At 39.3% G+C, this 16,959-nt stretch overlaps 1 protein-coding gene across 2 annotated transcripts in view; it reads right to left on the reverse strand.

Annotated features, from left to right (window-relative positions):
* Positions 1-16,959, reverse strand: part of ANOS1 (anosmin 1) — a 202,472-nt gene that overhangs the window by 26,927 nt on the left and 158,586 nt on the right. For both annotated transcript variants that reach the window (XM_004063761.4, XM_063703282.1), the window contains exons 7-8: positions 14,759-14,964; positions 12,473-12,617 (exon numbers count right to left, since the gene is read on the reverse strand). In XM_004063761.4, coding sequence (XP_004063809.2) covers positions 12,473-12,617; positions 14,759-14,964 — 351 coding nt within the window. The remainder of the gene's footprint in view (positions 1-12,472; positions 12,618-14,758; positions 14,965-16,959) is intronic.

The raw sequence follows: 16,959 nt of genomic DNA on the forward strand, positions 1-16,959 counted from the left end.
AGCTAGTATCATTCCTTCTAAAACTATTCCAAACAATAGAAAAAGAGGGACTCCTCTCTAACTCATTTTATGAGGCCAGCATCATGCTGATACCAAAACCTGGCAGAGATACAACAAAAAAAGAAAATTTCAGGCCGATATCCCTGATGAACATTGATGTGAAAATCCTCAATAAAATACTGGCAAACCGAATCCAGCAGCACATCAGAAAGTTCATCCATCACGATCAAGTTGGCTTCATCCCTGGGATGCAAGGCTAGTTCAACATACACAATCCATCACATAAACAGAACCAATGACAAAAAACACATGATTATCTCAATAGATGCAGAAAAGGCCTTCAATAAAATTCAGCACCCCTTCATGCCTAAAAACTCTCAATAAACTAGGTATTGATGGAACGTATCTCAAAATAATAAGAGCTATTGATGACAAACCCACAGCCAATATCATACTGAATGGGGAAAAGCCAGAAGCATTCCCTTTGAAAACTGGCACAAGACAAGGATGCCCTCTCTCATCACTCCTATTCAACATAGTATTGGAAATTCTGGCCAGGGCAATCAGGCAAGAGAAAGAAATAAAGGTATTCAAATAGGAAGAGAGGAAGTCAAATTGTCTCTGTTTGCAGATGACATGATTGTATATTTAGAAAACCCTATCGTCTCAGCCCAAAATCTCCTTAAGCTGATAAGCAAATTCAGCAAAGTCTCAGGATAAAAAATCAATGTGCAAAAATCACAAGCATTCCTATACACCAATAACAGACAGAGAGCCAAATCATGCGTGAACTCCCATTCACAGTTGCTGCAAAGACAATAAAATACCTAGGAATCCAACTTACAAGGGCTGTGAAGGACCTCTTCAAGGAGAACTACAAACCACTGCTCCAGGAAATAAGAGAGGACACAAACAAATGGAAAAACATTCCATGCTCATGGACAGGAAGAATCAATATCGTGAAAATGGACATACTGCCCAAAGTAATTTATAGATTCAATGCTATTCCCATCAAGCTACCATTGACTTTCTTTACAGAATTAGAAAAAACTACTTTAAATTTTATATGGAACCAAAAAAGAGTCCATACAGCCAAGACAATCCTAAGCAAAAAGAACAAAGCTGGAGGCATCATGCTACCTGATTTCAAACTACACTACAAGGCTACAGTAATCAATACAGCATGGTACTGGTAACAAAACAGATATATAGACCAATGGAACAGAACAGAGGCCTCAGAAATAACACCACACATCTACAACCATCTGATCTTTGACAAACCTGACAAAAGCAATAAGGAAAGGATTCCCTATTTAATAAATGGTGCTGGGAAAACTGACTAGCCATATGCAAAAAACTGAAACTGGGTCCCTTCCTTTCACCTTATACAAAAATTAACTCAAGATGGATTAAAGATTTAAATGTTAGACCTAAAACCATAAAAACACTAGAAGAAAACCTAGGCAATACCATTCAGGACATAGGCATGGGCAAAGACTTCATGAATAAAACACCAAAAGCAATTGCAACAAAAGCCAAAATTGACAAATGGGATCTAATTAAACTAAAGAGCTTCTGCACAGCAAGAGAAACTAGCATCAGAGTGAACAGGCAACTACAGAATGGGAGAAAATTTTTGCAATCTATCCATCTGTCAAAGGGCTAATAATATCCGCAATCTACGGGAAACAAATAAATTTACAAGAAAAAAACAAACAACTCCATCAAAAAGTGGGCAAAGGATATGAACAGACACTTCTCAAAAGAAGACATTTATGCGGCCAATAAACGTATGAAAAAAAGCTCACCATCACTGGTCATTAGAGAAATGCAAATCAAAACCACAATGAGATACCATCTCATGCCAGTTAGAATGGCGATCATTCAAAAGTCAGGAAACAACAGATGCTGGAGAGGATATGGAGAAATAGGAAGGCTTTTGCACTGTTGGTGGGAGTGTAAATTAGTTCAACCATTGTGGAAGACAGTGTGGCAATTCCTCAAGGATCTAGAACCAGAAATACCATTTGACCCAGCAATCTCATTATTGGATGTATACCCAAAGGATTTTAAATCATTCTACTATAAAACACATGCACACATATGTTTATTGCAGCACTATTCACAATAGCAAAGACTTGGTGCCAACCCAAATTCCCATCAATGATAGACTGGATAAAGAAAATGTGGCATACACACCATGGAATACTATGTAGCCATATAAAAGAATGAGTTCATGTCTTTTGCAGGGACATGGATGAAGCTGGAAACCACAATTCTCAGCAAACTAACGCAGGAACAGAAAACTAAACACCGAATGTTCTTACTCATAAGTGGGAGTTGAACAATGAGAACACATGAGCACAGGGAGGGGAACATCACACACCAGGGCCTGTTGGGGGTGGGGGGCAAGGGGAGGGACAGTGTTAGGAGAAATACCTAATGTAGATGACGAGTTGATGGGTGCAGCACACCACCATGGCACATGTATACCTATGTTAACAAACCTGCATGTTCTGCACATGTATCCCAGAACTTCATTATTATATAACCTGATATTAGTCCCAGTGTACTTCATTTCATCCTGTTATTTAATCATATTAACTGTCTGTTTTTTTTTAAGTAAAATATGGTGTAACTGCATGTTCTTTCATGTTCAAGTTAATGAACCCCCCCTTCAAAATCCACTGGAATACTAAAAGTATATTACATATAATCCCCAGTATTTAATTTGGTAAGTAACATATATTCACCAGGCTTGAAAGATGCTCCAATGTAAATAATAAGTATAAATAATATTTCTCATTATAGATTTTTTTATAGTTATGAGGAAAATAAAATAATATTACAATACCATTTCGTGAAAACAGTAGATAGGTTTTTGTGGAAAACCTATATGTAATGTGGAAGTATGAGCATTATACATCAATACTTGGTGCAGGGCTCTAAACGGAAATATGGTTCAGCTTTGTCAAATAAATAGTAAGGAGCAAATTGCACCTACTCAGTTGACAATGCCAACTTCAGCTTCATCACTCAGCAACCAATCTGTGTGCCATTCAGATTAGTGACAGACATCCAAATTCTGACAGACATTAAAATGAAACTTTAAAATATCCAGTAAATGAAATGAAATGCAAAGGCAACAGTACATCAGGTTGGGTAATGGAATACAAGAACCCATTCAGTAATTAGCTCTTTCTGGCAGTAATTAGCTCTTTTTGGCAGCAATTCTGAGCACTTCCCAAGAGCCAGGCATTGAGCTAGGAGTTGCAGAGATAAAGTTTTTGTACCTGAGGTACTCCTGAAATACCACCAGGCAAATCTGCTCTAATGATGGTGCACCTGCAGTGAGCTTGACCAAAGGCATCTGCCCAGTAGAAGAGCATCAGTCTGACCAGCCACTGTTTCTGTTCTTCGAAAAAGTGGCCACAAGTTTTCTGAGGAATCGAGCCATGGGAATATAACCGGTGCCATGTGACATGGTATTTTGTGAAGAAACCAGGACACTTCATGAAAGATGAGGCGAGAGTATGTTCACATGTTCATTATTGGTTGCTTTTTAAAAGCATGAACTTTTTTTCCCTATTGTCCATTTAAAAGTGTATTCAACACATATTCGTTGCAACGTAGGACACCATAAAACTGAACAAGAAGGATTCCAAGCCCTACGTATCCCATATCCAGTGGAAGATAGAGATATGCTACTATAAATCAAAACACCATTAAATATATCTTTGAATCAGGTAGTTCAAGATTTCATTCTTAGCCTAGGTAATTTCTTACTGTGTTGTTGTGTAGAGTCATGATCTGACTCTAGTTTTAGTTTGCTTTTTATTATTTTGTTTTAATTTAGCTGTATCTTTCTCTCTTGTGCCATTCCTAATTCCCCAAATCTGCTGGTTTTCTTTGTATCTATAATTCTGATTGCTTTAGCTCAGAATGGACCAGCACTGCTTGTTTCTGTCAACCTTCTTTGCCCATGAAAACTTCTCAGAGGCTCTCCCTGGTGAAGATTTTCCAGAGTAAATCAAAACACACCACTCTTTTGTGTTCCTGTATTTTTTCAGTTTTAAGTAATTTTTTTCTTCTTTAATTTGTTCCTCAAACTCAACCCAGAAGTCCTCTACAAAGCAGAGCTCATCCTAATCTTCCTTGGATGGCAACTGCCTAGCTCAGAAACACGCACATGGTAGCTGCCTAATATGTATTGGATGAAATGAAATAAATAAAATTATGAATTGATGGCTGTTTATACCAAATATATTACCAAATACTCATTTGCCTGGGGCTATTCGGGGTGTTTTATTTATGTCAATACAGTAATCCTTTAACATGAGATTCAAACATGTTGCAGAAAGGGCAATAAACCTAATATTTTTTTTTCTTTGGAAACAGGGTTTCCCACCATTGCCCAGGTTGGTCTCAAACTTCTGGCTCAAGTGATCCTCCCACCTGAGCCCCCTAAGTAGTTAGGAGTATAGGTACATGCCACTAAACCTCACTTTTGACTCCAGGTGTGTTCCTGGGGGGCTTGGTTGGGGTGGTGAATTTTGACACTAATTTATATTCATAGAGCCATCCTATGAAATTAAGCAGGGGTCAGTAAACTAAACTTTTCCTAAATGGCCAGATAGTAAATATTTTTGGTTCTGTGCATCATATGGTAAATGATTTTGGTTTTGCAGACCGGTCTCTCTCCCAACTACTCAATTACTGTTGTACCCCCCAAACAGCCGGACATGGTATGTAAATGATATGTAAGCAAATGTGACCCTGTGCCAATAAAGTCTTATTTACAAAACCAGGAGGGGCCTGGATTTGGCCTGTGGGCCATAGTTTGCAGACCCCTGAGAAAGAGGAATTGGCATACACTGAAGATGAAAAAAGCAGCGCTCAAAAATACTAAGAATTGTACCCAGTTTCACATAATTCAAAGAGTGAAGGTTAGATTTAATCCCAGGGCCATCCCATGCCAAACTTCTGTTTCCATCACCATGTACTGAGTCTTACAGAGTACGCATTTATATGGTTTAATAATTAAGACACCAAAAATTTCCTTAGGCCCCGAATTTCTCCCTCATCCACTCACTGAATTTAGAGGTTGCATACATAGAAATTCTGCCCTTTGATGCAAGACTTTTCTGCTTTCTGAATTTCAAATAGCCCTCTGAGAGATAAAAGGGTAAGCTGTGTTGATTTTATGCCTATAAACAATGTGTTATCGAAACTCTTCTAATAAAAGCAGTGAGGTTTGCATTTTTGGGCAGATGAGAGGAAGACAGAAAGATGAGACGGAGAGAACATGCCCAACCTGCGGTAAGACAAGATCAGTCAAGGAAAGCTGTGGACCCCAGAAGATAATCTACATCAACTCAATTTTTCCTGACACTGGCATGCCCAATGAATTGTGTATCCAATGGACCAGATGAAAGGAAAATAAAAACGCACATTTGTTAGATTCGCATTTAGGCTATTTTAGCTTAAAGAGTTCAAATCAATGTGTGGATAACTGAGAATCATTTATTTTATTTTAATTTTTTTTGAGACGGAGTCTCGCTTTGTCACCCAGGCTCGAGTGCAGTGGTGCGATCTCGGCTCACTGCCAGCTCTGCCTCCCGAGTTCATGCCATTCTCCTGCCTCAGCCTCCAGAGTAGCTGGGACTACAGGCACTCACCACCACGCCCGGCTAATTTTTTTTTTTTTTTTTTTTTTTTGTATTTTTAGTAGAGACGGGGTTTCACCATGTTAGCCAGGATGGTCTCCATCTCCTGACCTTGTGATCCACCCGACTCGGCCTCCCAAAGTGCTGGGATTACAGGCGTGAGCCACCGCGCCCAGCCGGCTAATTTTTTTTAAGAGACACAGTCTCACTATGTTGCCCAGGCTGGTTTCCAACTCCTGGCCTCAAGCAATCCTCCCACCTTGACCTCCCAAATTGCTGGGATTATAGGCATGAGCTACTGTGCCCAGCCAGGATCTAAGAGTTTCACAAACCCATTTATGTTTCTAATAATCTGTGATAATATTGAGAACTCACCAGCAGATAACTAGGACAGATAATCAGTTTAGATAGATACTGTGTTTAGATACTAGGTTTAAGCTCAATGTCAATCTTGTCTTCCTACTTGCTTTATATCCTAGGCAAACTTTTTCTTTCTTTCTTTTTTTTGTTTTTTAAACAGAGTCTCATTCTGTCGCCCAAGCTGTAGTGGAGTGCACTGGCACGACCTCGGCTCACTGCAACCTCCGCCTCCCGGGTTCAAGCCATTCTCGTGCCTCAGCCTCCTGAGTAGCTGGGACTACAGGCACGCATCACCATGGCCGGCTAATTTTTGTATTTTAGTAGAGACGGGGTTTTACCATGTTGGCCAGGCTGGTCTTGAACTCCTGACCTCAAGTGATCTGCCCATCTTGGCCTCCCAAAGTGCTGAGATTACAGGCGTGAGCTACCACGCCCAGCCCTAGGCAAACTTTAGTATTTAATTATAGATGTAAAAACATATTTTTATATATCTTAAGATTGAACCATTGTTGCTTTATTAAAATGATTCAAGAAGAGAAATCCACCAACAATTAGTGTTGCTGACACACGCCATGGGTAAAAAACAGATAAGGCGCATACTACAATGCTAGCAGTATGACCCTGACTTTATAAGAATGTCTCCTCCACTTTCAGTAATAAGCAAAAATGGAATAATATCATATCTACAATATTCTGAAAAAGTTATGATGTCTGATTTACACTCTTCGATAGTCATAGAAATTAAGAAAATAAAATATGTACACTATTTTTCAAACATCCAAGTTTTGATTAATTTTATAGATCATCAAGAGATTCAGAGTATTTTCTCTCCCATCTATTCTTGTTCTGGAGAGCCAGAAAATAATTCCAGTTCCATGAGGCAACTATAAAACATTTGGAACCTGTCAAACTTGAAAATAGTCCTCCTGCCTTCAAAGAAGCAAGCTACCTTTCCATTAAAGACAATGTTATATCATACTTCCTTCAAGGGATTCTTTCATAAAACTGCATGAACATTCAGCCTTCACTTGAATAGAAATGTTTATCATTAAAACACCTAGCAGCCTGCAGACCTGGAAAAATATAATTCAAAAAGTAATTTATATAGTGACATTTACTACTCTCCTTCCTATAAAATGTAATTTCCCTTGCTTATACTATAATGTTGTAATTATTCTTTACTTCTAGTTGGTTCATGATGAAATATATAATGTTCTTATAAAAGTCACAGACTAGTGTTTATGAGATTATATATCAACATTGGGATATAAAATCCTGACAAACATTCAACTGTATCCTACATAATCCGTTGAAAAGTCAATCTCTTCTGTGGAATCACCTGAGACCCAAACAATATGTGTTACTATAGGTACTTTGCACTATGACTTCTTTTTTCTTACTTTTCTTTTATTCCTTTTCTAATCTATGTAAGAGGAATCAGTCCCGAGAATAAAGTGGTCTTTGATAGGTTAACTACCATATCTCTTAATTAACTACCCTATCTCTTAATTGGTCAGCTAAAGTATTACCTAGTTTTAAAAGATAATTAGCAAAGGACCTTAACACAGGGAATCAACCGGTCAAATAGATTTCTTTCATTTAACTGCCTGTTTTGTTCATTTAACTGCCATAATTCTAGTGTCTCCCCACCTGGCTAAAAACTCTCACTGGTAAAGATAATTCCTTTGGAATAGTCAACCAAGTGAAAACACAAACTCGTGGAGGACACAGTTAAAATATGCAAATGGCTTGTAAAAGATGTCCAACCTTGGTTGTTCCAAGATGACACCAAAAGCCATTTCTTTCTCTCTTCCCCTTTAGTATTTATGACCGTAGCAGATGAAAGCTTAAAAAAGCTGTCATGTTAGAGTGTGGCACAGAGCTGGTTGAATGGAAAGACAGTTGCATTCAGCTGAGTTGCAGTCAATTTACTGAGCTCTTACTATGTTCCTGGAAAATTCAAGAAACCTGTGGGTCCTGAAATAATTGCAGGACCTAGAAACAAACTGAAGTGAACAGAAAGTGGTAAAAGGAAGTCTCCCAAGTTTCTGGTCAGTAGCAACCTCAATGGAGACCAGAGATACATGATAACATCGAGCTTTGTAAGTGGAGGGAGTGAGTTCAATGTGGAGTATGTTGAGGTTGAGATGCCTGTGTGACATTCAGATACAGGGAATGACAGGCTACAGACATCTGGTATTAGTGGAGAAATCAAGGCTGGAGCTGAGTCATTGAGAACGGACCATGAGTAGGTAGTGACTAAGTTGTCAGAGGAGATAAGGTAGAACCCTGGAGAGCTCCAATGTCCAAGAGCTGGATGGAGGCAGGAGATCCTACAAGGAAACTGAGGTATGAGAAAAATTAAGACATCTGGGAGACAAACATACAAAGGTCAAGATGTTACAATGGGGAAAGTGTAGTTAAACAAGGACAAACTCATCAGAAATGGTCAATAAAATTACAATGGAAAACATACACCAGACTTAGAAATTAGCAGGGGCAGATTTGGTGGAAAAGTGAGATTGAAAAACAGATTGCAGAAACTTGAGAAAAAATGTGGAAAGGAGAAAGATAAGATGGTAGCTAGAATGAAACCAGCATCAATGAAAGGTTTGCTTTAGAACTGGAAGCTGAGCAGATCAAGCCAGTGGAGAGGAATAGGTTGAGGCTGTAGGCAAACGAGGGAATAACTAATTAACTTGGTTTCAAAAATATTTTTGTTGCCGTGTTTATATGCCAGGGATTATGACGGATACTGTGACCACATATGTAGATAATCCATGGTCTCTGACGTAGATGAGATTTGACTTCAGTGGATGCAGGTATCTGAGTTGGGAAGGAATGGGTCTAGAAACTGCATGGTGAAGTCCACCACATACAGAAGGAAGGATGCCTCCACCTTAGAATACAGAAGACAGGAGAAGATAAACATGGACATGAGAATAGATATGTTTATATTTATGGGGAACTGCATGGCTTACTGAGAGGAAGGGATTTAGACTAGACTGTGTACTCTATGTAATAGATATGTTTATATTTACAGGGAACCGCATGGCTTACTGAGAGGAAGGGATTTAAGGACTGTGCACTCCATGTGCAATGTGGCTCAAAGGAGAGAAAAAGGTTTATAATCATACTTGAGAGGGTAGCAGAAGGAGCTAATTAAAGAGTATCTCCCTGAGTTACAGGGTTGTGTGGGGATGCCCCAGGAAGGGTGAAGAAGCTGTGGATATGCTACAGAGATCCAGGGTTCCATAAAAGTTTTGTCTGTGGGCTGGACCATGACAAGGCTCTAGATAATGTAACCTCAACAAGGACAAGTTGAAGTTGGACTTTTTTTCTCCTTGCTTTTGGTTCTGGAAATTAACAGATATTAAATTATGGGAATTTGCAATCCCATACCAGTTTCTAATGGGGAAAGAATGTTGTTTATTGGAAGAACCAGGAGACTAAAAGACATGCTTATTTTATACAATAGATGAAATCTCCACCACCAGTAGAGAAAGACAGCTCTTGCATGAAACTGAAGTTTAAAGGATTTTGGCCTGAGAAGGGGGTTGGTAAGGAATATAGAAGAATATAGTGAAGGATGAAGTTTTGGAGAAAGAGAGAATTGAAGATAACTAGGTAGCTGTCTTGAGAGTGGAACTCCAAAAAGAGAGATATCTGTAACTACGCTGATATTTTCTAAAGAAAACTTTGACTGCTCTTTACAAAGAATAGATATTTAAGAAAGAGCAGAAACATAATACTAATTAGGAGACTATTTCAATTTATAGGAAAGAAAAGACAATAGCGTGAACAAGCGAAAGAACTGGACAGATTCCATATGGAATTTAAAATTAGAGACAAAAGGACTTTCTGAAGAATTGAATTTCTGGAGAGAAAAAACAGAGAAAAATGAAGAATGACTTCTGCATGTTTGGCTTGAGCAAAAGGGTGAATGTTGGTGCCATTTACTGAGATAGGCGAGCCCAGGAGAGGAACAGGTATGGGCAAAAATCCAGAGCTTGTGTTTGAACATTTTATTTGAAATATCTGCAAGCCATCCAAGTGGAGGTGCTAAGTGGGTGGCTGAATGCAGGACTCTGGAGTTCAAAGAGTGGTCAGAGTGGGAGGGCAGGGAGTCATTAGCACACAGATGGTGGTTAAATCCTTGCAACTCAATGAGACCTCCAGGGGAGAGACCAGTGGCCCATCCACCTTCATTCTTTCCTCACGCTGAGTTCTCTGCCCATGCAATGCACTGCTCTAACTCTCTACACTCATCCACGCTGCTGCGTTTGTGTGGAATGATGTCCATTCCTTGTGGGCCTGCAGATCGCTCACTCTTCAGGACTTCATGAGGGATGATGTGACTCTCATTCCCCAACTCCATGTTGGTCATTTCTGCTTCCATTGTTTCCTGTAGTTCTGTCTGTATGCAACACACAGATCTTTGTTATTATTTTACATATTTATCTCCCAAATTCAAAATTAGGCACTTTTAAGGCAGAAACCAAAATACATCATCGTGCTAGGAATAATGTATGTGTGTGTATATATGTGTGTGTGTGTGTATGAGTATGTATGTGTGTATAGTTATGTGCGTGTTTGTGTGTATTTGTAGACACATGTGTATATGTATGCATATGTGTACATATACACCTATGTGCATACTATTTATAGAAAATTATGGAACATATTGCTATACAGTGCGTATATATAGTGTATATAGTGTATTACAGTATATAGTGTATATATAAGTATAATATAGTATTCCTGGCATTAGACACAGTGATGTCATAATTCATAGGCACACAATTTCAATGCGATGAGTAGATGGATGAATGGATTAAAAATGAATGAGGTTACTAAACATATTTCCATGAGAACTTTTAGGTAAAATTTATATTGTACCGAGACTCACATAAAAATTGACCATTTCAAGTCCATTTAATCTCCAAAGAGACTATTTCTCAAACAGATAGAAATCTCTGTTTCTGGACCATTTTTTGAAGCATTATTTCAAACAAACCTGCCCATTTGGATCCTACGTTTTCCCAGGGGTGGAAGGTAATTATGAGCAACCCCTGTGTCTCACTCTGCAGGACCAGCATTGCCTTTCCTAAATTCAGACAAATGTTTAACACATTCTTCTTCTCCTTCTGAACGAGGCCCACTGTCCTGATCAAAGGCAGCTATGATGACGGGGTCCTGCTAGCCTAAAAAATCAACATCGGAGGAGCCCCTGCGACAAACGCCTCCTCCCTCCTACTCTCATTTAATTTGTCCCAGTTTCCTGAAACCTTGCTAGGAGCCCCTACATGGCAGTTCTAACCGGTATTGACGTTTGAACAAAGCCAGAAACATCAAGTAACTTATTCTCTAAGATATGAGTGTCATATAAGAAAGACTCTTCTATTGTTTTGCTCAGTTCCCAGCAAACATACTAACATACTAGGTAAGAAAAAAAGAAACAAGGAAAAGCAATATGAGAATGATTTAGTAACTTCACTCAATGGAGTATTAGGTAACCTTTCAAGCAGTAATTATGACCACTGTGTAGTACTAAGAAAAACAGGCATGCCACACCACTTTTTGTGCCCCCTATCCACTCGCGTACATACACACACATTATTCTCAGTACTATGATTTATTTTGGTCTCTGCCTTCAAAGTGCCCAACTTTGATTTGGGAGATAAATATGTAAAATAATTACACAAAATAAGTGTATTGTATACAGAACTAGAGAAACACTGTAATCCCAGCACTTTGGGAGGCCGAGGCGGGTGGACCACCTGAGGTCAGGAGTTCGAGGCCAGCCTGGCCAACATGGTGAAACCCTGTCTCTACTAAAAATACAGAAATTAGCCAGGCATGGTGGTGTGCACCTGTAATCCCAGCTACTCAGGAGACTGAGGCAGGAGAACCGCTTGAACCCGGGAGACAAAGGTTGCAGTGAGCTGAGATCACGCCATTGCACTCCAGCCTGGGTGACAGAGCTAGACTCTGTCTCAAAAATACCAAACAAAACAAAACAAAACAACAACAACAACAACAACAACAACAAAAATTACAGAAACAGTGGAAGCAGAAATAACATCAAGTTATAACAGTTTAACTGTACGTATTCTCCTGAAAAACAAGTATGCAGAATGCATATGTGCACATCATGTAAACATAAAAACAGTCAATCTGTTAAAATGAGACGCAATAAGTTTTCTTAAATTTCCATTACAACACCAAAATTGCACCTACAATAGATAAAAACCATAAGAAAGAATTCAAAAGTCAAACTGTTTCGTATGCTGTAGTTTAAATACTTTAGTCATATGCATGTGGGTAAGAAGATTTCCCATATAATTATTCCAAATCAAAAACTCACTCTCCCTCCATTGTGCCTTGTTGTGATATGGCGCCCGTCATGTCACAATCATCTTGAAAAACATGACACAGTCACTTACTGTTGTTGGTTGCATGTGTGGATGTGAAGTGAAGGGACACCTTTGCACTCTTCAGCCGTGTCTGTCCCCAGTACGTTATGGCTTGCAATTCCACAACATAGTCACAGTCTGGCTGGAGTTTCTCCAGGATCACAGAATTTTGAAACTAGAAATTAAGAGAATATACCCAAAATGCGTTACAAACCTTCCACATCTCTCATCTTCATTGCAAAATCTCGTGTGTCATTATGAAGCATGCCAACTTCTGATTTCTTTTACCAACTTTTCTATATCTTTGGGATCTGAAAATTCAGTTTTACTACTGATCAAAATAAACTTCAGGCCAGGTGCCGTGGCTCCTGACTGCAATCCCAGCACTTTGGGAGCCCAAGGTGGGAGGATCGCTTGAGCCCAGGAGTTTGAGACTACCTGGGCAACATAGCAAGACTGTCTCTACAAAAAAAAAAAAAAAATTAATTGGGCATGGTGGTGTGCACTTGTAGTTCCAGCTACTCAGGAGGCTGAGGTGAGAAGACTGAACCCAGGAGGTTGTGGCTGCAGTGAGCTGTGATCGCACCACTGCACTCCAGCCTGGGCAACAGAGTGAGACCCTGTCTCAAAAAATATAATGAAATAAAAAATAAAAATAAACTTCATAGAAAGGCCAAATGTATTTTGAAATACTGTTTCTAAACCAATTATTGGTCTCAGATACCATGGAAATAAATCATTCTGAGCCCTCGCCACTCTGAGACACCACCTCTCGAAGGAAAGGGAGCTGTTTATAATAAAGTAACAGAGATCTATGTTGCCACATACATGGAAAAATTATGAATTGGCACTAATTGTAATTCTTTGATATCTGTTCTAAATTTTCTAGGAGCAAATTTCCACCAAAAGCTATACAAAAGAAAAATTAACTTGACAAAATGCTTCAAGGTGCTTCATTATTTTCTGTCATAATGTATTGGGCGGGGGGCTGGAGGGTGGGACCTGTCAGCATTTCATCACGTCACTTTTTGCTCTAGATTCCTAAGTGATTCCCCAGTTTCAGCTCTTCCAGCTCATGCAATAAGTGTGCACTATCATTATCATTTGTAGCAAAATCCTTCAATATAAAAAATGGAACTGTCATAAAATTTCATAAAAATAAAGTGGGGCCAGGCGTGGTGGCTCACGCCTGTAATCCCAGCACTTTGGGAGGCTGAGGTGGGCGGATCACGAGGTCAGGAGATAGAGATCATCCTGGCTAACATGGTGAAACCCTGTCTCTACCAAAAATACAAAAAATTAGCCGGGTGTGGTGGCGGGCACCTGTAGTCCCAGCTACTCGGGAGGCTGAGGCAGGAGAATGGCGTGAACCTGGGAGGCGGAGCTTGCAGTGAGCCGAGATTGCTCCACTGCACTCCAGCCAGAGAGACAGAGCAAGACTCCATCTCAAAAATAAATAAATAAATAAATAAAGTTAAAATAGTATAATGGCTAAATATCAATGATACCGACTTTTTGAGGCATGTTTTATACTTCTGAAGAGCACAGATATTGAAATCTTTAGCCTTGCTATCTTTTCATTTCTAAACATTTATTTATGGAATTCAACTTTATAAGTGATAGGAAAAGGTATTTATGTAAATTTTATGACAAGATAAAGGAATGTATACTAAAAGGAATCCAAATAACTATTTTTATGCAGTAAGCATTTCAAATAATACAAGATGCTTGCTATCATAGGAATCTCATTGCAGAAAATGGTTCAATGAAGATTTTATTTCTTGGCATCTGACGAATAAACCACTCCAGATCCTTTTAATCAATGAGAAGAACATATTGTGAGACGTGCCCTTCCTAAGCTGTTACTGCTCAGTGATTAGATTACAGATGGAAACACTTCGCAACAGAAAAGCCATGAACATCCACTCTTCCATTTACAAGGATTTCTCTCTCTCTCTCAAAAAAAAAAAAAAATACTTAAAAGTAAAGTACATTTTGCATAATATCATTTTCTATGGTCAGACAGGTAAGATGGGGATCATTTAAACTGTTCCTTTGATTTCCAGAGTTCTGACTGACATTTAGATAGGAGTAGGTCAACGGGCTAAATGCAAATGCTTCTGCCTAAAATATAAAAGGCAAAACAGCTGGCATGCCCCTGCATTCTGTGAACTTCCTCGGTAGAAATGAATGGGAGGGAAGCTTTCCTGCATCCATGGCATCTCTCAGTTTAGCAGAGGCCTCTTTTCAGGCCAGTTGCCTTGAGTGGAAATACCCCCTGTGGGAATAACAATCCTTCCTCCAGTTCCCACTCACCCCATCCGTAGTCTTTCTCCGCTTCTTCTTTGTTGGGACAAGAGACTTACTGCTGACCATCCAGCTCCAAAAGACCTTGTAATGATGCACAGGGATGTCCGGCTCCTCGGGGAGATCCCAAACTATAGTGACAGTCACACTCCCATCACTGTTGACGGTGGAGTTGGCCAGCCGGAGGTTAGCCGGCGCTGGTGGGGCAGATGGATCTGAAATCCCAGTACAAAGACACATCATATGACTCCACAAAACTAACATCTTTGGACATGTAATGACTACATGGTCAACACGTGAAGCATTGCTTTTTATAGATAGAAAAGCTGAAAACGGGGGTGGAGGGGCATGGTGGCTCATGTCTGCAATCCCAGCACTTTGCAAGGCTGAGGCTGGCAGATCTCTTGAGCTCAGGAGTTTGAGGACAGCCTGGGCAACATAGTGAAACCCTGTCTCTACAAAATATAAAAAATTAGCTGGGCAGGGTGGTGCATGCCTGTGGTCCCAGCTACTCAGGAAGCTGAGGCGGAAGGAGCGCTTGAACCCAGGAGGTCAAGGCTGCAGTGAGCCGTGATTAGCACCACTGCATACCAGCCTGCACAAGAGAATGAGACACTGTCTCCAAAAAAAAAAAAAAAAGTAAAAGAAAAGCAAAGCTGAAAACAAGCAGTTAAGTAAGATCTCCTTGTTAAGCCTCAAATTAAAAGATAGAGTATTAAACAGTAAGATAAATTTGTTTGGTCCAAATTTGTAATACAGAAGGATCGTTTTAGGCATTTCCATACCACGGCAACCCAGCCAAATTTTTACTGTGCTGAAATTGACACATTTTAGTAAAATATAGTACAATTCAATGTGGGTGAATTGACATTAAATAGGTAAGCAACAAAGAATCACCTTTTAACACTCTGAAAAGAAAAAGAAATTCAGCTCATAAAAGCAATTGTTTTCATCTTCGTGCCCTGTAGCTAGCGATTCTTGCATCAGTTAAGAGCAATAAAGGGAAATCAGAAAAGAAAAAAAAATAAAAACCTGCACCATTTTTTATCCACATTGCACACTGGATGACTTATGGATAGCATTCATTTTTGTGATTGTACCATTTCTGGTTTGTCTTATTAACAAAAACCTTCTCAGCTGTCAAGAGAAAGATGAGGTGCTGGAATTACCACCTCACAAATCTCCACTGAAAATACATATATGAAGAAGATTAAATATACCAAAGCTGGAGGGTCTTTACTTCATTTTCTATTACAAATTGAGCAAGTGGAGATGTTGCTCACCACCAGTGATTTACAGAGGGTTTCATTTCAAGATGCCATCACGGGAAGATGCTGTCAATAATTCTAATTACAGCACCATCTGTGTTGGAGGCTCAAAAAAGTAATATCTAACTTGATATAAATGAAGAAGACTGGAGAAAAAAAATCCTTGTTTTTATTCTCAGTCATTTGTGGTTTTGGAATGATGGAAACATAACTTATTTTTTGAAATTTCTTGCTTTCCTCTATGATATATCATGTCTGGACATTTAGTTAGGTTAGTTCCTTTATTTTCTAAAATAAGAAAGCTTCATAGTATTTTTTAGGTAAGAGGCTAATCGAAAGCATATTATGTGATACTGCTAGTCAAGTCATTTTTTTTTAAATTAACTTTTATTTTCAGTTCCAGGGTACATGTGCAGGCTTGTTACAGAGGTAAATATGTGCCATGGTGGTTTGCTGCACAAATCAACCCATCACCTAGGTATTAAGCCCAGCAACCATTTAGCTGTTCTTCCTGATGCTCTACCTCCCCACCTCCCCCAAGCAGGCCCTGGTGTGTGTTGCTTCCCTCCATGTGTCCATGTGTTCTCATCCTTCAGCTCCCATTTAGAACTGAGAGCATGCAGTCTTTCATTTTCTGTTCCTGCATTAGTTTGCTGAGGATAATGGCTTCCAGCTCCATCCATGTCCCTGCAAAGGACATGATCTTGTTCCTTTTCATGGCTGCATAGTATTCCATGGTGGATATGTTCCACATTTTCTTTATCCAGTCTACTGTTGATGGGCATTTGGGTTCATTCCATGTCTTTGCTATTGTGAATAGTGCTGCAATGTACACAAGTGTGCATGCATCTTTATAATAGAATGATTTATATTCCTTTGGGTATATACCCAATAATGAGATTGCTGGATCAAATGGTATTTCTGAGTCAAGCCATTCTCAAT

The sequence above is a fragment of the Gorilla gorilla genome, chromosome X (assembly GCF_029281585.2).
Source record: "Gorilla gorilla gorilla isolate KB3781 chromosome X, NHGRI_mGorGor1-v2.1_pri, whole genome shotgun sequence".
Taxonomy (NCBI): Eukaryota; Metazoa; Chordata; class Mammalia; order Primates; family Hominidae; genus Gorilla; species Gorilla gorilla.